Source organism: Lepisosteus platostomus, chromosome 9, assembly GCF_059453375.1.
Source record: "Lepisosteus platostomus isolate fLepPlt1 chromosome 9, fLepPlt1.hap1, whole genome shotgun sequence".
NCBI lineage: Eukaryota > Metazoa > Chordata > Actinopteri > Semionotiformes > Lepisosteidae > Lepisosteus > Lepisosteus platostomus.
This window is the reverse complement of record NC_142619.1, coordinates 51,657,644-51,683,243: the sequence shown is the minus strand read 5'-3', so window position 1 is coordinate 51,683,243 and position 25,600 is coordinate 51,657,644. Positions and strand designations below refer to the sequence as shown.

Genomic DNA, 25,600 nt, shown 5'->3' with positions numbered 1-25,600 from the left:
AAATAATTATTTCTTTTATCTCAAAACATTTCTGCACATTTTATGTTTTGTTGCTTTTTATTGATAAAATATTTATTGTGATATATTGTATGTATAATGTATGTATATTTGAGGAATATGTCTGTAGTGAACAACTAAACTCACCATAGACTGAGTCTCAAATGTGATATTTGGTGCAACAATTGGCCTTGGATAAGATTGCATAAAAGCAGTCATAGATTACTACAGTACATACAGGATGCATTCAGCACTTGATACATTCTGTTGCAAATTTCTTTTAATGAATTCATAATAGAATACTTTTTTATATCATCAAATGGCATTCTATCCAATTAAAATATCAATCAAACTGTTAAGTTCTAAGTAAATCTTCAGTTAATTTTAAGTTGTTTTACCGATCAGCAAATTATACATTATTTTTATTATTATTATTTTGATCTCAGTATTCAGATGTATCATCTGAGAGTATTTTCTAACCCAAATTAAAATAACCTACATGGTAAAGCTGTTGTTTCTTAGGACCTTTAATTTTGACACTTCAAATAAAGTAAGTCAGATTAAAAATGAAATTATTTAGAGTTCTTTTGAATTGAGTAATTGTTGGCATTTGATCATCTTTTGATGAAAACGTGGCCTTTTCTGATTGAAAGGCTGCACACATTATGGAATCCATTACGAACATCAGTCAAAGTGGAGACTACCAGACAACCCTTGTACAATTTGCACATGCGTGGTAAGAAAGGTTTTTAATTTGAATAATTTTCTTGGCAGCAAGATAAACTCCTAAAGTTTACATACAGTGTTCAATGGCATTTTTGGACTGAGGAACGTTCAAAATGTAATTGTGTAAAGCCCATCATCTTAGCATGTAACCATTCTTCATGTAAATAATTAGTAACTGTAAACTGGGTTAACTACACTTTCATCGTCACGTTTCTTGTATTACTTCAAAGAGCTTCTCAAACTGTTTCCTTGGGAAGGCAAATAATTTGCATGAAGTTTATTTGAAATTAATTTTAGAAGATTCTATTTCCTTTTCTGGTTATTTTCCTGTACTGTGACAGGGGGGAGAAGTTGTGTGTGAAAAGGAGAAGTGCACCATCTCATGCAGAAATCCTCCTGAGCCCAGACCAGGTTCTTGCTGTCCTGTCTGTGATGGTGAGTATCAGAGACTTTTAGAGTAATTAAGAATTTTACTACAAGACCTTTCTCATATGTGTCGTCAAGTCATGCAACCAAGGTTTAAAAACATATTTACCCAACGGGAAGTTTCCTTCTGAATATTGTGATTGAGCTTGTTTCCAAAAGGTAGGGATGTAGTGTTATCTGTTTATTCCACAAAATAATGTTATATTCCAGGCTGCAAGATCAATGGACAGGAGTACCTGAATGGAGACATTGTACCAGCTGGAGACCGTTGTGCAGATTGTGTCTGTGTAGTAAGTGACTCGATAATTTCTAAAATAACTGGTAATAGTAATTCAATGTTTTTTTTTCACGTAATAACAGAAAAATGTAACAGGGTGGCACAATGGTACAATGGTTAGCATTGCTGGGATCCTGGATTCAATTGTGGGGTGCTATCTGCTTGGAATTTCCATATTTTCCCTATGTTCATGTGGGTTTCATTTGGGTGCTTCGGTTTCCTCCTACAGTCCAGAGACATCCTTGCAGGTTATATGGCTTCTGGAAAAACTGTTTTTTGTTTGAGTGTATAGTATGTGTGTCTGTGTGTGCTCTGCCATGGATTGGCTTCCCATCCAGGGTGTATGCCACTGACTTCCTCACTGGCCTGTGTTGGAAGTGGTTAGAAAAACATAATAAAGGTTACAAAATTTGAAGGAGATTGTTCAGCCTACTAAGCTTGTTTGATTTGGCAACAAGGATGGGAGGCTTGGTCCAAACTCCCACAACTCTTAAAAAGGAGTTTCCTAAAAAAGATATTCCTGTTCTTGAATCAGGCTGGAGAATAATGGCCAGATACTTTCCTGGGCTTAGAGAAATGTAATGTTGTTCAATGATTTACCAAAATAGCTGACTCTTTTTAGACATAAACAGAGAATAAAGGATCTGACTCAAGTCAACATAGTGGACTTCAGAATAAACAGTGAACGGCAACCAGACACCAATGAATGCTACAATGACGTGTATTCACAACTGAGCACGGGGAACAATTTTTATACAAGGGCCTGTGAGAACCTGGGACAAGCTACACAGCCATGTTGTTCAAGCTGACACCCTGGTTTCTTTCAAAAATTAGTTGAATGAGTGTTTATGGTGAATTTTTAAAAACTCTGTCCCCTTTCTTTTGGCACAGAATGGTGATGCTCATTGTAACCCTATCCCATGTCCTGAGACGCCATGCAGAAATCCTGTACAGAGGCCAGGGGAATGTTGTCCACGGTAAGTGTCCAGGGACACTGTACAAAAATCAAGATCCTGACTACTTGGTCATTACATATCCTTTGAATAAATGGTTAAACACTAACTTAAACGTGCTCAGTGCAGGATCCTGGCTAGTTACGCCTTTCTAATTTGATTAGCAACGAACCTTCTCTCTTATCTGCCTGATCAGTTAATAGCAGTGTACTGGGTGCAGCACTTTGGTGGTAAATTAAGTGGGTCCCCTTCTATAAGCAAAGCAATTGAGTTTTTTTTTAACACAAGGCTACATTAAGGTAATGAATTATTGTTGATATTCTTAATTTATCAATATTCGTATTCCCCTACATTTGACAGTTGTAATTCAAGTTAATTCCTATAAATTTAAGTATGCTGCCATTTAGTATTTTGCACTGTAGTTGAGGTATAAAATAAATCTTAATTGTGCAGTCGGCACAGATTATATTTGATTAATGTGATTACCCTTTATCTGCTGAGCTCATATATTGTTGGCCTTGCTTTTTGCAGCTGTGAGGAGTGTGAATATGAATCTCAGACTTTTGTAGATGGACAAGAATTCATTTCAACTCTTAACCCCTGCTTGAGATGCAGGTGTTTGGTAAGTCATAGTAGTGGTTTTTGAGCATGTGAGGAATAATCAGTGTTAATATACATTGTGTTATAAGATTATGCAGAGATGTATTGCTGACTTCCATATTCTGAACCATTTTTACTCCTTTATTTTGTTCCAGAAACATAACAAAACAATGTAACATTTCCCTCACCCCAAAATTAACCCCCATCAGTGGTACTGTATCTCCATTTACTTTTCTTACCAAAGGACCCTTAAAATAAAGTCAGACAGCTACAATAGATGTACTATGCAAGAAGAATTTGACTGTTTCAGCAGCTGTACTCCCAGCCTCCGCTGTCCCCAACCTAAGCCCTGCTACCTCAGGACCCTGTATTGGATAAAGCGGTTAGAAAATGAATCTTACTTTTGCTAAGTGAGAATTGAGAAGTGTTGAATCAGTGGCACTTAATCCACCATGACTCAAAGTTAAAACACTCTTGCAATACAGTCAAATAAAGTGCCATTGGTATTGGTTAATAAGCACCAGAAAAAGTATTATTTTAAATATGCTACTATTCCAAATACAAAATAAAATGTCAATAATAGCTCTTTATGTGCTCCTTGTCATTAAAGAATCACTGCAGCACAAACAGTTACCATAAGCTGGTGTAACAACTGAACAATACTATTTTGTCAGAAAACAGGCATCAAATCATAAAAAATGTGGACAAAATATTTGTGAAAAAGACAAATTTCATAGTTTTGATTTGATAGCCTCCTTGAATTAAACCCACTCTTTATGTAAATGTCCAATATGGTTTATAGAACCTCATCCCAGCCATCAGGAATATTTGGTGGAGTGTGATGTTTGGGACAGTTTTGCTGCTTAAGAATGAATGTCTTGCCATCATTGACAAAACCAGGAATTCTGCATTGTATCACAGGATTCAACAGGAGAATGTCAGACCCTCCATCTCTTTGACCTGAAACTGCACCAAAAGTGGGTCTTAAAGCAAAACAACAATCCTAAGCATACAAGCAGAAACTCCTGTCAAAGTTCTGACCTAATCCCGTGAAATTTAATCTGAAAAGAGCTGTCCATGCAAAGCTGCCTTCACATGTCAAAAGGTTGAAGGAGCTGTAAGGGGAAATGGGCCAATGTTCTTCAAAAACAATGTGAGAGGCTGATGATTACAGGAAATGTTTAATTGCAGTCATTCCTACTCGAAGGGAGTGCCACTAGATACCGTATTGAAAGGATCAAATACTTTGTCAAGCATGAATTTTAAATGTCACATAATTTGATGATGAATGTCGGAAGAGTATCATGTTTTTTGTCATTTGGTTCATAAGGTTAATAAAATCTGTAATTAGGATTTAGAATAAGATCTAATGACATTTTAGGTTTCAAATATGTAAAATACAGTATGTGAAAATCACAAGAGGTTTCTCATCACTATAGATAAAATAAGGAAAGTGACAGGTGTTGCTTCTGTAGATAGAAAGTTCACTGTGGTTACATTTATTCTGAATCGCTAAAGAACCTATGTCTGAAATGGCATAAAACGATATTGTTACATTTTTAATTGTTTAAACCTTCCATACCACAGTACATTTCTTTTCTTGTTCATTTTTAAAGATTACATTTCGATCACTACTTGTCTGCTTGCATATAAACTGGGCAAAAAGTAAATGTTGATGTTGGTTTTAGCTTTGGACCGAATGATTTCAGCTGATCTAACTTTCTGGGCTTTCTTCAGCAGCTGTTTATTCTCTGCTGATGGTAGTATTGTAACATTAAAAGAAACAGAGATGCTTTTTCTTTTTTGGTTAATTATTGTGTGCTTCGCTGTGGAGTCAAAAAGTATACAGTATGTACAGTACATAGTGTATACGAACAAGTAATAGGTTTATTCCATGCTGAAAAAAAGAAGAAAGAGAACACAACGTTTCGGCCGTGGAGCCTTCTTCAGGTGTATACTGTACTTCTTCATAGTGTATACTGTACACACAGTACGTCTATATTGTATGTTCTTTATTTACAGGCTGGTAAAGTGTCATGTGAGCGCTTGGACTTGAATTGTGCTCCTGTTCGATGCAGTCATCCAGCCAAACCTAGAGGACAATGTTGCCCTACCTGTGACAGTAAGTACAGTAGCTAGAATTAAAATGTGGTACAATAAAGTCCAATTTAAAGAACAAAGATGATTTGATACTACAGTACCCTTCCAAATACTATAGAATGATATCCTGTTCTAAGTAGTGGGAATCTCTCAGTGTTTAATTTATCCTATGGTTCCTGAGAACTGTAAAGCAGTAGCAGACCAGTCCTTTTCTTGAGTAGGCTGTGTTATGATAAAGAAACTTGATTACAGTAAAAAACTTCACAAGAGGAATGAATATTGGTACATTTGTCTTTCGTACATGATGACAAAAGCAGACCCAGTTGGTCTTTCAGTTTGCACAGCTTTGAGGTTTTATAGGCAGATAAAAAAAACATATATAAAGAATTGTAGTTCAGGTTGAAAGGAGCATCTCACCTATTAACATCTCATAGAGTGCTGTATCAGGTGACCCTGGCTTGGTGGTCAATCTGTTGAAACTCTGGTGGAATTGGTACTAGAGGTGTACTGACTTGCTGTTTTGGGCTATTCTGTAATTTCTAGTTAGGACAGTATATAATTCAATGATATGGCCATGGATTACAATCATGAATTATCAACAATTTTTTGTTGAGTAACCTTTGCACTGTTTGTTGTGCGATAAATTCTACACTTTGAAGAGACTGTGTGGAGGCTGGAATACTGTATCTTTGCACTTGGTTGTAATAACTTGCAGAGATATTCCTTATGGAAAGAAGTGTGTCTAGGTTACTACAGTATATTGCTAGTGCAAAAAGTGTGACAGTGTGTTCAGATGTTTTCACCACTTCAGAATTTGCTTAATTAGATGCCAGTTTTGTATTTTATTGTTTTAATTTATTTCATTTTGTGTAACTATTACACTCTTATGTTTCAGTCTGTTAACTGAATATAATGTAATAAAATAATGATAAGAGATGGCTTGTCAAATGTAAAGGTCAATATAGAGATATCCTACAGTGTATTGAGAAGTTGTTAGTCAGATAATGACTATTCCCAATACCTTACTGTAAATATCAGTCTACTGTCCATAACTATGTCTGTACTAAATAACTATGTATTGTACTTCAGTCTTACAAAGAAAGACGTTTGTTTGTGTGTTTAAAGAATACAGGACATCTTCTTATTGATATTATTGCTCATAAATCATATACAGTAGTAAGTATAGAAATGACTTGCCTTTCTCTGAAGATATCTCTGGGCACTTCTGTAACTCCTTGCTATATGAATTACATATGAATATTATTTAGAAAACAAACAATATTTTGTTCAGTTTTCACGTAGGAAATATTAATAGAAAGATTTTTTCAATAGAATATAAAATTATACCATACCATAAATTTTCTCAGATTGTAAGTTTGCAACTCCTTAGGTTTAAACAATGTTTTTCAAAGATAAAGAAACCTACCAGCACAACTAAAGAAGCTTAAGCTTTTCTTATGTTTATTGAGAAAGCAGGAAAGATTGAACTGATAACCACTAAGCCTGAGGAAATCCGAGGCAAATAGCTTTCATCTTCTTTCATTTCAGTGACTCATCTTTGGTTCATTTTTATTGGCCTTCTCAAAAGCATGGTGGTGTCATTTGTTTTCATGAGACACAAAAGGAAATCATGCTACACAAAGTATTCTATTAAAAAAAAAACAGTCTCAATCATATAAAGATGTTGGAACCATATAGCCTGCAGAAAGGGGCTGTTACTTATTACTCTCAGTGATTGTTTTTTTGTGTGCTAAATTCAGTTCTCTAATATTTTGAAAGATGATGTTACTGTGGGTTACAGAGGAGTCTGAATTCCATTTGTGGACTATGCCTTTAAGAGGTAACCATCAGTAGGAGACTGAAGGTAGACAGGAAGACCTGAAATCAATGTGTGTGGTTTATGATCTTTTAAGAAACTGCAGGGTAGATAGGATAGAGATGAATATTTCCCTGGTGAAGCATTGTTGACAGTCTAGACTTTTTGTTGTTAAACTGTGAAGATCATTTTATTTCTCAGAATATTTTTGTTGTTAAATTTATTTCTCTTTAATCTTTAGTATGTTTCAATTATAGATAAAAAATGAACTTCTCACTAGTTCTAGATGATTCAATTAAGCACATGGACTATTTTTCAGCTTTAATCTGAAATATGAATATTGAATGATTTCTGCCATACATGTTTTTTTTGTTAATTTACTAAGAACAATTCCATTTGTTTTGGAAAATTACAGCACTATGTTTTACATGATCCATTTGCCTCCTCTTGAATGTAAAACCTCAACATAAAACATACTAATACTCTGTATTTGGAGAAGGATGATTAATTTCTGTCAGTCTCTATAATTACTAGCATCCACAATGTATTAGAAAAAAGAATAAAATAAAAAAAAATTAAAATCACAACAGAAAAAAAAGTAATACAGTAAAATGAACCACAACCAAGAATACAACAAATTTAGAGACTACAAACAACAATAAAAAGATACGATTTAAAATGATTCGTATGATTCTCCACAATCACAGAGTGTATAATAGGTTTGGGCAATGGGTTTCACATATCAGAACTGCACAAGAGAAAACTTTATCATCCATTGTTTAGATTCTGGTCTTACGTAGAATAAGTAGACCCGAATCAATAGATCTCTGATTAACTATATACGTGCAATTATTCCTAAAGTTAACCTGGATCAAGACTATTCAGAGTTTTCCACTCTGAATTTAACAGAGAGCCAATGCAATTTGACTTTATGTTTAGGCACAAATCTTTAAGTTAACACATGAACTGCAGGAATGTGTACATATTCAAACATAGTTAGTACTTTACATACCACAGTAAGGTGCTGCAGTTGTCTAATCTCAATCAGAAACTCATTCATCAATTTTTCAGCATTTGATAAGCAATGTAAGGCCCTAAACCAAGCAATGCTGTACAGGTGGAAAATACACATGTGATGTTAATTATATTGCTTAGAATGACACACAGGACCAAAAATATTCCTGCATCTACTGTATATTGTTGCATCTGTATTGTAGTAGTGTCTCTATCTCGTTTCAGTGTGTGAGTATGAGAGGAGGTTGTATCCCACTGGGAAGGTTTTCACTCCTCCAGGAAGTATCCCGTGCCTGAAGTGTACCTGCACTGTGAGTATACACATGTTCAAGACTGGTCGCTTCAGGAGGTACAACACTTTGCATTGTAATTACTATGAGTAATTGTGGAAGTGGACTGCTTTAAAATAATTTCATAGACATAAACAGTGCCAGATTTCCCATTAGTCACTGTAGGCACAGTGCCTAGGGCCTACAAAATGTTAAGGGCCTACAAAGGAGGGAAACACTAGTGACTAAGAAAAAACAAGCTGAAATATCCCTGCAATCGACTCTTGTTGCTGCAAATCAATAATCATACGCCATCTTGTGGCTGTTCTAGAAATTAGACGTGATGGTCGCTCGACTCGCTCCATCAGTCAAATGATTTAGCATTAGAATAGTTTAAAGTGCATTATGTCAATCAACGTAATTTACTTGGCATTTACCCACCCTTTTGCACATTTCGAGCGAAAGTGCCCGGGCCTACGAACACCAAAATCTGGCACTGGGCATAAAACGGAAATTCTAGATGTTTTATGCACAAATGATTAATGGTGCAGTGATTAATTTTTGTGAGGCAGGGGATTTCAAAAGGTACAATATGATCTGCTTGTTATAGACATTTTTCTATTTCAGAGAGGGGATGTGCGATGCCATCAGGAGACCTGCCCACCAGCAAGGTGTTCAAACCCAATAATTGACCCTCAGCAATGCTGCCCAATTTGCAAAGGTATATTATACTGTAAAACTTTAAAATGTTTTTGTTTTATGGAGTAGAGATTTCTGATTGGGTTTCAAAATGATGTGTCAGTGACTGCTTGTAAATTGATTTATTTTGCAGTGTTGACATTTTTAGGTGTTATACTGACCTACATTATATTTATTTTATTCTGTGAGAAGTGACATTAAGTGGTATTTATGGTTTTGACCATCTTGTGTGATAAAATAAAAGTGAAGTACTAACCCGCTTGATGAACATAGACCTTACTTGAGAATACAACTCCAGCTTTTATAGATCACTATTTACATAGTTTTAGGAATAATCATTTGAAGTAGGAATTTGCCATACAGTACTAATCAATATCTTAAATATCTAGCCATGAGCACAGTTGTAAATTGATCTTACACACAGTCAGAACAGAAGCAGCTGAGTGGCTGAACTCTAAGCATACATCATCATGCTTCGAACCACAGGCAGGTATAGGATTACAGTAGTCACTACCAGATGAGAGAATGATAAAAACCACGTTCTTCAAAGCATGCTTGAAAAGAAAGTACTATGCTCTGGCAATATTGTATAAATTCAGCATCTCAGCATGAGAACTATGGATCAGTTTTTCACTTAAAGCTTGTCAGTTCTACTTTGTAACATAGTAGAACAATGTCACCTACTGTGTTGTGTTAAATCTATAATGAATGCCTGCTTTATTCAATTACTATATATTATGTTTCATATATTAATGCTTAAACCCTACTGAAAAGTTTGCTGTTGAAGCTCTGAGTCAAAATAGCAAGGCATGAAAGACTGGAAGAGATTTGCTTTCAAGACACAAAAGAAAAAGGCTCTCTGTGCTACATATTAACTATATTCTGACTTAACACTTGAGTCCTTTTACTGATCGGGTACAGTACCATTGACATACAGTTGGAAAGAGAAGACCAAACTAGCACATCTTGATGGCCCTTTACCTATACTGTATCTTTCCCAGGAAATTTTGAATTTTCCTTAGCTTCCTTTAATTTACAATACTCAAAACTTTAGTATTGTAATTTTATAAAGATAAGAGAAAGGGCATTTGTTTTTGTTTTTTTCTTTTTCAACATCACTTTTAAAATCCTGATTAATTTTGAGAACTTCTATCAATTAATTAATTCATTTTATTTTGCTTTAATCAGTTTATTTTATTTTTCTGCTGCTTTTTCTCAGCATGAATCTCAAATGTTTGCTCCCAAAACACAGTGTATTTAATATTGTCTTAATTGTCAGGATCGACAGCAGACTCAATACTGTTACTGATTATGCCGTACATATACTGTATGCTTCTATAAATTATTTATCTGAATTCCTTGGCATGTTATGTATTAAGAACTTTGTTTTCCACAGCAGTTATTATCTGCATATCATTGCTAGCCATGACATCTGTTTATTAATATCTAATTGATATTATATTAGAGTTAACAATATTCTACCATTTCTGTCCTATTTTTTACTTGGCTTGAATGTTGGGCAATAGTTTTCAGAAATCCCCCATTTAAAGTAGTGTAAGAACATAAGACCAACAAAGAATAGCCTTATAAATAGTTCTTACTATAATGTTGTGTCTCATTTTGGGCTGGTTTTCACTGCATCTGAATTAAAAACAACAGGCTTTCTGCTTTGAAAGGCAAAGTCTTTCATGTTCTCAATGTTTAGTTTTTGTCATTCGTTGCCCTTCAAAATCTTTCTTTGGCCAATTCTCTTTCTCTGTTAAAAAAGCAAGGGGAGCTGCATCTATTCAGCTTCTTAAATGCTGTGCATTTTGCCTTAAGCATGGTTTACATGTGACACTGATCACTAATTTTAGTCCTTCAATATACTGACTCACACATGTGAATTTTGCTGTGTTTTTTGCACCAGACTGTGATCAAGACATCATGAAAATATTCTTTTCAACAGAATGGAGGTGTACATAACCTACAGACAGTGTAAAATAAGGGTTAATAATTATAGTTAGTAGATCCAATGAAGACACAAAGTATGTTTCTTGCCTTTTAAAGGGAGGTAGGTGAATAACAAAAATGCAGAACACCAGAAAGGCAGAATAGTGTGAGGAATCGGTCTGATTCCAGTTTCTGTTTGATGTCTCGCTTGTCCAGTCTGTGTGCAGGAGGGAGTGGAGTTTGAGGAGGGGACCGAATGGGAGCCAGACGACAATCCTTGCAGCAGCTGTACCTGTATTAATGGGGATTCATTATGCCAGGTGTCACAATGTCATCCCATCTCTTGCTCACACCCCACCAAAGTTCAAGGTGAGTTGTGAATTAAAGAGCTCCTCCCCACAATGTGGCCTTTTCGTGTAGTTTGGATTCTACAAGCTGAGGTTAATTCTTTGGGTTTTCCTTTTTAGGAGATTGCTGTGCCACATGTGACCAGTGTACATACAATCAGCGGATATACAACAATGGACAAGACTTCATTGACCCAGACAACCCTTGTCAGAACTGCAGGTGTCAGGTGAGGGGCACTAAAGCATTCTCAAAAATATGAGCCTTTTAAGTTTTTTTTCTGTTCTGACATAATTCATCTATCCATTTTCTATCTACTTTATCAAGAATCGGGTTGCGGGGAAGCCCTGGCAAGCTGTTCTCATATAAACTTAACAAAAACTTTTGAGTTCTGATTGAATACATTGATACTCATTTAACAAAAACATTAGAACTACATTTTACATTAATGCATTATACTATGTAACTATATTATTTTTCTGAAGTCTCAATTTCAGCCTCAAGTATTGTAGTATTTTGCATTAGGCTCCCTCTAGTGGATTGTAGTAGTGATTGTTTTACTGTTCACTGTGCCCTGCTACAACACTGCCACATCACCTTTGCTGTGACCTTTAAGCAAAGGCCATTGCCAGATCTAAACCTGGAAAAGACCCCCAGATTTCCATCCAGCTACTGCCCAATTTCTTTCCTGTTTGTCCCCTACAAAAATCTTGAGCTCCTCATTTTCTAAGGCGTAACACCAGGTGTGAAGTCCTCAGTGTTGACGAGGCTGTTCCACACCTCAGCACAGCAGAATAGGTACTAGCCCTCAATGAAAATGTTTTTTCAGAAGACCCTGCAGACAGACACTGTGTTCCTTGACTTCACGGCAACCTCTGGCACTGTCTGTCACTCCGGTCTTCTATTGAAGCTGTTGTGGGCCTCCCCCCCCACCGGATACCCCAAATAATCCAAACACTGCTGAGCAACGGACAAGTCTTAGTTCATATTCAACAGGAAGCATGTACATGAGAATGACAGACAAATAGATTCACTCAGGGATCAGTATTTACTCCCAACCCGTTTAAGCTGTACATAAATGACCTCAACAAAAAACACATCATGAAAGATTAGATATGTTGATGACATCTGTCTGGCAACACAATCCTCCAATTTTGACCAGATCCTAAATAATGAGAACATATGACAACTTGAGCAATACGGCAACACATGGCAACTCAAACCAAGCCCTGCAAAAAACGTATCCAGTCTATTCCACCTCCACAGTACAAAAGCTACAAAAAAGTTCAAAATTCAGATGAACAATTTGAAATTGCAGCACTGTCTTACTCTGACATACCTTGGAGTGACCCTAGACAAGACGCTTACCTTCCCGGAGCACTTAAAGACAAAAGAAGCCAAGGTCTGAACAAGGAACAATATCTGAACTTTCTGATACAACCAGAGGAGCTGCCACTTCCACCCTACGGACCACAGCCCTTGTATAGTCTTTCTGAACAGCATAATACTGTGCCCCCCTCTCTGGTCAAGATCATCACATACTGTATACTCACCTGACGCACATCATCACTGGAACCCTACACACAACCCAACTCCCCTGGCTTCCTGCCCTAGCAAACATCAGTCCTCCACATATCTGACTGTGTGACTCAAAAACCCACAAAATGCTCAAAGAGGTCCAAACAGCTTCTCACCTGCCGCTACACAAGGACATAGTGAAGACTCCACCTGGGCCTAAGAATGGGAATCACTGGACTGCACCTACTGTATTCACATGCGCTACCCAATAACCTCTCGGTTTTCACCTTCTACAAAAAGAGTGGTCCACTCTAAAGCTGCTTTAGGATCGGTCATGGTTCCTGTCTTTCCAGCCTCTACAGATGGGCAATCGATGCAAGCCTTCTGTGTTTCTGTGGGATGAAGCAAACTATGCAGCACATCCTAGAGGACCGCCCACTCCACAGACACTACTCACCCTCAACACAGCCCAACCAGAGCCTCACGCTTGCCTCAGAGTCTTTGCATTTGCTATGTAAATAAACTCTGCTACATCATGGTGCTTCAAAAGGGAAACAGATATTATTTTCTATAATTTGGTGTTAGAGGAGTAATTGTTTGAAAGGGTTATTTGATTTATTTCTTTCACCTTTGAATAAAATAATAAAGTAATTTTGGCACACTGTACAGTATGGCATTGTAGGACAAATGTTAAAACAAATTTTATACATGTATATTATACATCTTTTTCAGGATGGCACAGTTCAGTGTATACCCCTTGTTTGTCCTCCTGTGACCTGCTCTAAACCTCAGATTAAAGCAGGGCAGTGCTGCCCAAAGTGCCCAGGTATGTACTCCTTAAATTGTTGACGCTTGAGAACAGAAATGATTAATCCTGCTACAGGAGAGCCAGTGTGTCTTTGGGTTTTCTAGGTCTCTACAAAGCACCAACAGCTGAAGAAGTGGAATAAGTTATTTAATTGGTCCCATTAAGACTATAACTTAATTAAATCATTAAGCATTGAGTTAGTTTGAAAACCTGCAGGCACACTGGTCTTTGAGGATTGTGGTTGACCATAAAACTTACTTGCATTAAGGTGCCTGCTTTTCCCCAGTAGATGTCACTATAAGGCAACACTGTTAGAGAAATTAGTATTGTTGTGATAGAAAAACAAGCTGTAAGAAACTCTAATATAGAAACAAAAAGACAAAATGCAGCATGTTATATTAGGAAACCATTATAGATTTTTTGCACTTAGTAGACATCCTTAATGAAGTCATTTGTGCTATATTGCATCGCAGATGTTTAGTTAATAAACCTGGAGTGATTTCTGTGACTTTCACTTTAGGCACTTGTTTTCAAAGCTGGCTGTCTCTAATAAAGATACTGCAATGGGTTGTTACAGGAATTTATAACAGATAATTTGGCAAGTAGTAACTCACGACTTACCAAAATTAACACTTGGTAACTCAGGAAATGTGGTAATGAATATCTGTTTCTTGGTAAAGATTTAAAAAATATTTCACAATCTACCTTTTTTTTCTTTTGAATTCCATGTTTGACTTCTGATTTAATGTTGTGTTCAGTGCTGACAAACTATTTGAAGAAAAAAGGAATTCTCTAAATGCTGTTTCAAAGCTCTTTATTAGAAAATCTAGCACTATATTCTGTGTAGTCTGAAGCATTGTGCATCTAAACCCATATAATGCTGAAATACATCTTTTCTATCTATGCAATGTGTAAAGTCTGTGATTTACATTCTTTTCAGTTCATGCATTAGGTTAAATTCTGTTTTATGCCTTGTATCTTGTATTAACAAAAAAAGGTTTAATCAGACATTGTGTTGTATTGTTGTAAGCAGGGCAATAGTGCTGTTAACTGAAAAAAACAAAACAACACAGGGACTGAAATGCATTAAATATGCAACAAGAAAGAAATTGAAATGGGAAAAAAAAACACTTGAATTACTGTGACAATAGTATTCCCAGTACGAATGTCAAGGAAATATGATAAAAATGCTTATATAAGTACTTTTAAATATATCTGGATGACTACTAGTACACAGTGGAATATGAAACCATTACTAACTTTTAGTCCATTAATGTCAGTTTTCATAATATTCTGTAAGGCATTCTGTGACTCAGTTTCATTAGACTAATTTTCTGTTTCCAAGAGTTCACATCTTGCACTCACCTTTCAATAAAAAAACATATACATAAACAACATTTAATGTATTTTTGACTTTTTAATATAGTCATTTTAATAATAACATCCAGATGAGGAATTGCTGCTTACATTTCTTATTAACCTGAGATGTGACTTTTTATTGTGAAATTTCCCCTCTGGTACAAGGAGACTTGATATTATTACGATCAGGTAATTGTTCTTTCTTCTTAATGTCATCTGTTTTTGTTGCTTAAACAGGAATTTTTTTTCTTGGTCTCTGTAGTGACAAGAAAGTAACAAGGCAATGGCACATTTTTAATGTTTTGGATTTCAACATTTACATTGTGCCACTGTTTTTGCACTTAATACATTGAAGCCAATACATTTTCTTTGGCTCCATCACAATGTTTTGAGCTCAGAACACATTGCCTCCTGTAATAAGAAAAAATGTATTTGTATTGGAAAAGATAAGGACCTTCTTTCCAAACCAAAAGATAACTTTATGTTGTGGAGAAAAAATGTCATGCAGATTGTTTTGCACTTGACGCCAATTGACAGAATCTTTATTATGCAGATTCCACGGCACATTCCAGCTACTTTGTCTTTGCTTCAAATAACAGTTTCTGCTTCAGTTGTTAGAGGCAAAGTCTACTAATGGCATGCAGGCATATTAACAGAGGTATGCAAATAAAACACAATACAGTGGGGCAGGCTGCTTGACATCCTGCTGGGCATCACGGGCAGGGTGTCTTCATGCTGAATGTACAACTTCAAAGAGTGCTCAGTGGTAGCTGTCATTTGGAACTGATGAAGAGGAAAAACACAGGAGCGTTAATTGCTGTAAATCATTTTATTGCAGTTATATCTGACTCGTCTGTCACTAAGTACCGAACAAAGAGAAAAATGGCTACTGAAAACATCAGTATTGTACAATACAATTTTTTAAAATTTATGTATGAGTGCTTTTCAAGGAACTTGAGAGCACTGCACAATAGCAGACATGGACTAGGCAGTAGAAACAAAAGGAAAGTGGGAACAAGAAAGCAGAGCAGCACTGCAAATTGAACTTGAAACCAAGAGTAAAGACAAATTATACATCAAAGCTTTAGTGAAGAGATTCAGGGAATTAATCTTCTATAGTATGTATTCACATTAAGAAAACATTTCTCAACCTTTCCATTACTTTCATTGGTGGTAAGAAACAGTGAAGCATGCCTTTACTATTAAAGAAGGTTTCCTACTGTTGTTCATTAGAATGTATTCCTTCATGTTGCTCTCCTGCTAATGAGGTTATTTACAACATCTCCACTGTCCATTGAAACAATCTCCATGAGTTAGGAACACACAGTATTTTCACACAATTACTGTGTATGTCTATTATTTAGCTAAAAGCTTTGCATTGACAGATTGTTCATGCTGCTGAAACCATTACTAAGTACTCATGCTGGGTTTTATTATTTTATGTAGGGTTGGTTTCTGAATGGCAAATCTATTCATATCCATTTATGAAACATATTTATTTGTATCTTACATTAAGGTCATGCATAGGTAATGACTGTCCTCTCCTGACACTTTTTCAAAATAAATGTGTTTTTAATTTTATGATTAACTCATAATCAGCAACATAACTATGTTATCCATTTCTCTGTGACAGGTCATTAAATCAAGTGAATCATAGTTAACTACAGTATGTTACCAGCAGCTATATCACCCTGCCACTCACAACTGGCAGCCCACTGAAGCTAAGCAGGTGTGAGCCTGGTCAATTCCTGAATGGGAGGCCTCCTGGGAAAAACTAAGGTTGCAGCTGGAAGTGGTGTTAGTGGGGCCAGTAGGGGGTGCTCACCCTGTGGTCTGTGTGTGAGTGTAGTGACGGGGACACTGTACTGTAAAAAGGTGCCGTCCTTTGGATGAGATTTACTACTAAGGATCTCTCTGTGGTCATTAAAAATCCCTCATACTGTAGGGTCTCTCTCAAAAAGTGAAACCTGGTATACCAAGTGTCCTGGCCAAATTTCCCCTGGGCTCTACTAATCATGGCTTCCTAATAATCCCCACATATGAACTGGCTTCATCATCTGTTCTCCTCCCTACTGATAGTTGATATGTGGCAAACGTACTGTATTAGTTAATTGCATCACAATGTGTGTACAAGGAGGCTACAGACTGGTGGTGGTAGAGGGGAGTCCCCGTTACCTGTGAAGTCTCCAGAAAAGCACTATTATTATTATTATCAACTAAAGGACAGATAAAGGACAAGACATAATATAATCACTATTAATATGATTATTTTATAACACATAATATAATTTATCACTTTGTGTGCACAATCCTATAGTAATCTACCAATAACAGAAAAGTAAAAATGCATCATCCCTGCTTTAGCAATAATATAATAATAATAATAATAATAATAATAATAATAATAATAATAATAATAATTGCTTACACTTATATAGCGCATTTCTGGACACTCCACTCAAAGCGCTTTACAAGTTATTTTAATATTATTCAAATATGATCAAAGGTGTGGTTGCTTGACCACAAATAGCACCAGTGAGCTGTTGCCTATGGCCTGTGTCACACATTGTGAGGACCAGCACATTGGCAGGGTAACAACATTAGAGTAAGATTTAGACTAATACACTTATTACAGCTCCTAGAATTTGATATAATTTGTAGAGAAAGGGAATATTGGTTTTGCAATGAGTGCTTTTAGTGAGTTACAAAATTGTGGACATACTGAAACCCTTTTTATTGCATTCAAGTACTGTACATCCCAGTAAGTTAGATTTTATGCTGTAGTTGTCTAATTTCGACAACATAAAGACATGCTAAAGTATATCATTGTAAGAATGGAAGGGCAGGGGTCTTGCTGACGTATGTACAGTTTGTGAAACCCTTGTAATTTTCATACATTTTTTATAAAATGTATTTTTGTATTTCAAAATTAAGAACATACTGTATAGTGGCAATGTGGAAAGAGAACAAAATTAATCTGGATCTGCATTCTGTGCAGAATCATTTACACCTTTCTTTTTCACAGTTCAGAGCTTTAATTTCCTTAGCCATTTTTAAAATCTATTTTGTATAAATGCAATTCTTTTTATAAGGCCTGGTTCAAAAGTGCCCATTTGTTTCACACTACAATGCAGCTTTAAGTGGTGGCCAATGAACACAACTACAGGTTTTTAGAAAAAAAACTGAAAAAAGTGACACTGAGGAGATTAAACGGAAGACTAATTGGGGAAAAATGCTGGAAATAATATAAAGCCAAATAAGAATGGGCATGATAGAATTGATAAGAAGTGCTTACTCTTTGTTATTCCCTTGATTGCACTGTGCAAAATAATTTTATTTGATTTTGGTACTGTTGCAAATGCAACATTTATTCAGTTTATTTTATTTTTTAAATATTAAGGTAACTTCTTGTTCTAAGACATCAGAAGACTGATTTCCCGATTCCCAACCCTTCCTGGCTGGGAATTGTGAGACATGAAGGTTTTTTCTTTAAAAGGGCAATTTCTCCACTTCATTTGATGTCAGATTACTGACGGCATCACCATTGTTCCCAATCATTGACCTTTATCCCAGCTTAAGTCCGCGAATTAGACACAGCTCTCAAAATCAAGTTTTAAATATGTTCTGTTAATGAAATGAGAACATTTTAATCTTAGTTTCTGAAAAATATCTGCTGGGCCTAACATTGGTCAGGCATAGTGTTATGCTTCTGATATATAGATGCATACAGTATATCATTTATAATTAGGATTAAGGTCATATTAAGATCAGAAACTGAGAATGGGTGGAAGATACTGCATGTGAAAATATGGAAAGAATTTTATATCTAGTTGATCTTTTATGTTTTAAGTTAAAATGTGTTTTCCATATTAATTTTCTGTAATTTAATTGAAACGAATATGGTAAATGAAATAGTATAGTGGTTCCTGACTGTGATATTCACAGTGTGATACAAAGCCACACAAATAGGATTCTGCTTCAGAAAAGCAGATTAAGTTTGAAATAAATGTTGCATGCAAAAATGAAGGTCTCGTATTTTATTACTAGCAGTATACTGTATTTGTATAAAATACACATAAGAAACCTGTCATAAGTTCTGAGCATAGTGCAATACAATTTCAACATTCTTGCACAGGAGCAGTATGATGTAGTGGGTTATTGTCATAGTGGAAGGAAAATCCCAAAAGTGCATGCTGTAGATATTTTTTTCTGCATGATGTGATGACACTTTTCCCAGTACCTCCCTTTAGCTGTTTACCAGTGAAGATTGTCCCTTTTGGAATTCAGTGAGGAAAATTCCTCAAACACTTCTAAAAGCACCCTCTTCAAAATATGTCCACCATCAGTTTCTCAACTAAAGGCTGCACCCAAAATATATTTTGAGCTTCATATCTTCTTGAATCTTCAGTAGCAGCCATTTTTTTCAGATCTTCATAGTGTCATTTCCGTTTCCTATATACAGTATACTGATGTGTCTGCCGGCAGTTTCAGCAGCAGTACGGGTGGCAGATCTGAAACAGTCTCTCGGATGGACCAGTCTGATGTGACGGTCCTGCTCTGGTGTGGTCATTCGAGGGCGACCAGATCTTGGATGGTCATCTGTCCAGCTGGGCTGCTGAAATCTTCTCTGCAGTTGGACACAGTGGAGGGCCTTTTTCCATAGTATCTGACAATGCTGGCACATGGCACATCTCCCTTGCTTCTGGTGACATTTGAGGCATTATGGAATGCACAGATAAAAAGTATGGCCTTTTTCTTGCAGTGACCTAAGCTTTGAATTAAGGCCTTTTTAAAGGTGACCTGATCAGGCATTGTTCCACCTGGACCTTATTAGGTAAAAGTGCACCTAATGAGCTTTTGTGGGATTGGCAAGTTGCAGTGCCCCACTGCACAAGCTGTATTGCTGGTCAGAGGGCTTAAAACAAATTGTACATAATTTATACAATAATTGTACAACTTTTTGTACATAAGTACATAATTATAACTATAGAATTCTCATTCCAGAAAATGTTGCGTTTCTTTTTTCCATCAGTATATACAGTATAGAAATGTTGGTGTTCTGGGCTGATTGTAATTAGTGTTTATCACAGAAACCCTCACAGAATCCGACTGGAAACTTCAAGTTAGCGAAAATGATTAAGCATTATTTAAACAATGCTTGAGAGTGAGGAGCCATGGCGAACACCGGTCAGAGTCGACACCCCATCTGAAGGGGTGGAGGCACCAATGTGAGGTCAGTAAAAAAAAAAAAAAAAACAGAAAAGACTGCTTGCACAGTGGCGTCCAGACTGAACTAACGGCGTCCAGTCTGGGGGAAAAGAAACCCTCGCCACAGCAGCAGCTAGACTGGACTGCCCCTATTTACTGGGGTCCAGTCTGGTGAAAAACCGCTGTGGACCCCACTAAATAGGGATAGTCCAGATTGGAAGAAAAACGAGCGAGGCCAAAAACAAAAGAAAACTCAACCTGCCCTGGTGAATCCTCACAGCAGAACAGGAGAGGAAAAACTCAAACTGTCCTGGTGGGGATACATGGAGGAACAGGAGAAAAGACTCAGCCTACCCTGGATACACAGCGGGACAGGAGAAAAGAAGAAGAAAATAAAGCAAAAAAGCGGCCTTAATGCTTGTGTCACAATCTCCTCAGGGACTGTCTCTGGAATATTCTCCCTTCGTGGGGGTTACTCATCCCTCCGGTGTGGTGCTCAGTGTGTCTTAAAGGGCCCCCACAGCTCCAGCTTATCCAAAATTAGCCATGGCAGCTGTGGTTGCCAAGTCGAGGCATTGTCCTTAATCCAGGGCTCTGCTTCCACACTGAACACGCCCCCAGCAAAGTTATTTAATAAACTGTAACATTCCACTGCAAATAGTTCAGCACAGTAGAGTATTATACATTATGTTTCTTACATGGTCACACAACTATAAAGTAAAAGCTGGATCGGTTCTGAGATTGAATGGCTCCATTCCTCCAAATGCACAATGTGAGGGACTGGTCTTCTCTTGTTTGTGACCTTTTCCCATTTCTGTTTGCTTTAATCTCCAGATTGTGTGTTTGAGAACCGCGTGTTTGTGGACGGGGAAGAGTTCCCCAGCCCCGTGAGCCAGTGTCAGACATGCGTGTGCTCTGAGGGCCGAGTGAGCTGTGAGAACCGAGACTGCCCAAGGCCTTCCTGTTCCTACCCCCTGCCTGGCTCCTGTTGCCAGAGCAACTGCAATGGTAGGGTAAATGCAAGTCCTTCCAGCCACCTTCACCTCTTTCTCATGTACAGCAGGGATCTGAGAAGTCAAAACGCAGCTCGGCAAAGGTCTGAAGAGAGTTTGTCCACACAACAGATGTTTACCTCTCTTCCATACCATTTACAGATCTTATCCAAAGTTTAAATCTTTATTATAAAATATAATTTAGAAAATGACATTATGATTACATACTGTATGGGTGCGGACCCATGGACCTTTTTATGTATGACTTATTTTTATTTTTGTAGCATTTTATTCAAATTCATAAAATACAGTGCCTTGCGAAAGTATTCGGCCCCCTTGAACTTTTCAACCTTTTGCCACATTTCAGGCTTCAAACATAAAGATATAAATTTTTTATTTTATGTGAAGAATCACCAACAAGTGGGACACAATTGTGAAGTGGAACGAAATCTATTGGATTTTTTAAACTTTTTTAACTAATAAAAAAATGAAAAGTGGGGCGTGCAAAATTATTCGGCCCCCTTGCGTTAATACTTTGTAGAGCCACCTTTTGCTGCGATTACAGCTGCAAGTCGCTTGGGGTATGTCTCTATCAGTTTTGCACATCGAGAGACTGAAATTCTTGCCCATTCTTCCTTGCAAAACAGCTCGAGCTCAGTGAGGTTGGATGGAGAGCATTTGTGAACAGCAGTTTTCAGCTCTTTCCACAGATTCTCGATTGGATTCAGGTCTGGACTTTGACTTGGCCATTCAAACACCTGGATACGTTTATTTGTGAACCATTCCTTTGTAGATTTTGCTGTATGTTTGGGATCATTGACCAGCAGCCATATCACCCTGCAACTCACAACTGGCAACCCACTGAAGCTAAGCAGGTGTGAGCCTGGTCAGTACCTGGATGGGAGACCTCCTGGGAAAAACTAAGGTTGCTGCTGGAAGAGGTGTTAGTGGGGCCAGCGGGGGGTGCTCACCCTGCGGTCCATGTGGGTCCTAATGCCCCAGTATAGTGACGGGGACACTATACTGTAAACAGGCGCCGTCCTTCGGATGAGACGTAAAACCGAGGTCCTGACTCTCTGTGGTCATTAAAAATCCCAGGGTGCTTCTCGAAAAGAGTAGGGGTGTAACCCCGGTGTCCTGGCCAAATTTCCAATTGGCCCTTACTAATCATGGCCTCCTAATAATCCCCCTCTATGAATTGGCTACATTACTCTGCTCTCCTCCCCACTGATAGCTGATGTGTGGTGAGCGTTCTGGCGCACTATGGCTGCCGTCGCATCATCCAGGTGGATGCTGCACATTGGTGGTGGTGAAGGAGAGTCCCCATTACCTGTAAAGCGCTTTGAGTGGAGTGTCCAGAAAAGCGCTATATAAGTGTAAGCAATTATTATTATAATTATTATCATTGTCTTGTTGGAAGATAAATCTCCGTCCCAGTTTCAGGTCTTTTGCAGACTCCAACAGGTTTTCATCCAGAATGGTCCTGTATTTGACTGCATCCATCTTCCCCTCAATTTTAACCATCTTCCCTGTCCCTGCTGAAGAAAAGCAGGCCCAAACCATGATGCTGCCACCACCATGTTTGACAGTGGGGATGGTGTGTTGAGGGTGATGAGCTGTGTTGCTTTTACGCCAAACATATCGTTTTGCATTGTGGCCAAAAAGTTCGATTTTGGTTTCATCTGACCAGAGCACCTTCTTCCACATGTTTGGGGTGTCTCCCAGGTGGCTTGTGGCAAACTTTAGACGAGACTTTTTATGGATATCTTTGAGAAATGGCTTTCTTCTTGCCACTCTTCCATAAAGGCCAGATTTGTGCAGTATAAGACTGATTGTTGTCCTATGGACAGACTCTCCCACCTCAGCTGTAGTTCTCTGCAGTTCATCCAGAGTGATCATGGGCCTCTTGGCTGCATCTCTGATCAGTCTTCTCCTTGTCTGAGCTGAAAGTTTAGAGGGACGGCCAGGTCTTGGTAGATTTGCAGTGGTCTGATACTCCTTCCATTTCAAGATGATCGCTTGCACAGTGCTCCTTGGGATGTTTGAAGCTTGGGAAATCTTTTTGTATCCAAATCCGGCTTTAAACTTCTCCACAACAGTATTACGGACCTGCCTGGTGTGTTCCTTGGTCTTCATGATGCTCTCTGCGCTTTCAACAGAACCTTGAGACTATCACAGAGTAGGTGCATTTATACAGAGACTTGATTACACACAGGTGGATTCTATTTATCACCATCAGTCATTTAGGACAACATTGGATCATTCAGAGATCCTCGCTGAACTTCTGGAGTGAGTTTGCTGCACTGAAAGTAAAGGGGCCGAATAATTTTGCACGCCCCACTTTTCATTTTTTTATTAGTTAAAAAAGTTTCAAAAATCCAATAGATTTTGTTCCACTTCACAATTGTGTCCCACTTGTTGGTGATTCTTCACATAAAATAAAAAATTTATATCTTTATGTTTGAAGCCTGAAATGTGGCAAAAGGTTGAAAAGTTCAAGGGGGCCGAATACTTTCGCAAGGCACTGTAATTCCCAATGAAACCTTCATTGGACTTTTCTTCTTTTTAGTAAATTTCCATCCCAATTGTTAAAATCTTGAACCTATTTAGCTCACTGAAGACTGAAGCACCCTCCCTTAAAAGAAATCAGTATCATAAACAGATCAGTCTGCATTCTCAAGTTCAAGATTTATTATTTAGTTGAAACAGAAAATATTTTATGCTGTGTGTATGGCCTGATTACCTGATATGATCTGATATGTTCTGAGCATCTGAAATGATATCTTTTAGTGAACATACTGTATACACATGTTGAAGACCATTCCTAAATACTCTAGATTTCTTTTCTGGGAGTGCGTTACATCAAAGGATGCTTTTCTGGGTTTTACATGCATTTAAAAGACCATGTCCATAGTTAAAATCCTGTGAAACGTGCTCTTGCTAAAGGAGTGGTGCTGTACAGTATATAGACAGTGTGACAGGGCCAATCACTTTCTTAGACTAACCAACTTAAAAATACCCTATCACCCACAAGCAGAATCTCATGAGTCCCATTTAATTGTAGAAACTTACAGTATGTCACTTCCTATTTTAACACATGTATTAAAGAAAAAAATAGGTATCAGGAAAAGATGCAGTAAAAATATGTTCAATCTCTAATATTACAGGATGCAACTATGCTGGGAAAGAATATCCAAATGGAATGGAGTTTCCTCATCCTTTTGACCAGTGCAGAACCTGTCATTGCATTGTGAGTATGGCCAAGTATTAATACTTCTGAAATGTTATGAAAAAACAAGAGAATCATTTTAAATAGAGGTAATGGGAGATAATTATAAAATATAGACATAATTATTTAGAACAAGGTCTTTTGCAGCCACAGAGGCCTTTTGCATTTGTGAATGTGTTTTTTTTTAAAACATGTTAGAAAGGGATTTGTATGTGCTTTCTCAGTAGAATTATTGTGTAAGCAAAGAATTTAACTTGTTCTGTATTTTCTTAATGGTAGGATTCTTCAGACTTGCTTAGAATTTCACATCATTTCACATTTTTTTACACTTTGTCATGCTCTGAGCATAACATTAGCACTTGTATTCTGATCCCTGCTGTGGAGGCAAGACTGTCACTAACAGCTTCCATGCAAAAACCATAATGTGGCAAAGAAAAGATTTGTTCCTTTTTCCATTTATGTTGGTTTTGTCATTTCAGTTCACGTTGTACAGGATGAAGAAAAAATAACTTTTCACGTGACATGGATGTGATAACTAAATGTAGATTAAATCTGTAAAGACTGAATCTGTAGAGGGAAAAAAAAACATTTACAGATATTTAAAGGAACATTTGTTTGGAAGTCTTAACAGAATAGTTATGACTGTTTAACTTTTTTATTTTTGTTGGCATAGTCTTCAGAATTTTTCGGTCTTTAACATTTTGTGTGTTTTGTGTAGAATGGCAATGTTCAGTGTCTGTCTAAGAGGTGTCCTCCACTGCTTTGTGTCAATCCATTCCACGTACCTGAAGAGTGCTGCCCCCAATGTCCAGGTGAGGAAACTGCTATTCAAAAAATATTTTTTTTAACAATCGCAAAGCTGATTAAGGAAACACTAAATAAAAATGTTGTACTATTTTTTTGTGCTTCTACATATGCCGCTTTACTTAAGGAGAATTTTACTCCATTCTTTCCTCAATAATTCTTTATTTAAATGGTTAATTAGGTTAAGAACAAATTCTCATACTCACTGGTGATCTGGACAATAGGTTTAAAGAGAATCGTGTATTGTTCTTAAGAAACATATTGCCCTTGAATTATTTGATATAGTCTATCAAGTTTTTTTTGGCCATTTATAAATCATGGGAATCTCATTCATTCTTGGGATTATACTGAGTGACATACAGTATAATAAAAAGTAACACACCATAAAGAAGTATATTGTTACATAAATTTTACATGAAGACCTGGGGCCATGTGGCATAGTCATTCTCAGGAGGAGAAGCTGTGTCTTTAATATTGGTTGAAGTGTGTCTCCCCTAATTGTCTTAATACTAAAGATTTTTAAATATT

General features: G+C 37.1%; 1 protein-coding gene across 1 annotated transcript in view; it reads left to right on the top strand.

Moving 5' to 3' along the window:
- The window catches only part of kcp (kielin cysteine rich BMP regulator), a 103,370-nt gene that overhangs the window by 44,148 nt on the left and 33,622 nt on the right, over positions 1 to 25,600 (top strand). Inside the window, exons 13-26 of the mRNA XM_088645479.1 lie at positions 651 to 733; positions 1,065 to 1,158; positions 1,360 to 1,439; positions 2,318 to 2,403; positions 2,911 to 3,001; positions 5,002 to 5,101; positions 8,135 to 8,220; positions 8,806 to 8,899; positions 11,026 to 11,178; positions 11,277 to 11,383; positions 13,405 to 13,498; positions 20,882 to 21,055; positions 24,207 to 24,289; positions 24,987 to 25,080. Coding sequence (XP_088501605.1) covers positions 651 to 733; positions 1,065 to 1,158; positions 1,360 to 1,439; positions 2,318 to 2,403; positions 2,911 to 3,001; positions 5,002 to 5,101; positions 8,135 to 8,220; positions 8,806 to 8,899; positions 11,026 to 11,178; positions 11,277 to 11,383; positions 13,405 to 13,498; positions 20,882 to 21,055; positions 24,207 to 24,289; positions 24,987 to 25,080 — 1,419 coding nt within the window. The remainder of the gene's footprint in view (positions 1 to 650; positions 734 to 1,064; positions 1,159 to 1,359; positions 1,440 to 2,317; positions 2,404 to 2,910; positions 3,002 to 5,001; positions 5,102 to 8,134; positions 8,221 to 8,805; positions 8,900 to 11,025; positions 11,179 to 11,276; positions 11,384 to 13,404; positions 13,499 to 20,881; positions 21,056 to 24,206; positions 24,290 to 24,986; positions 25,081 to 25,600) is intronic.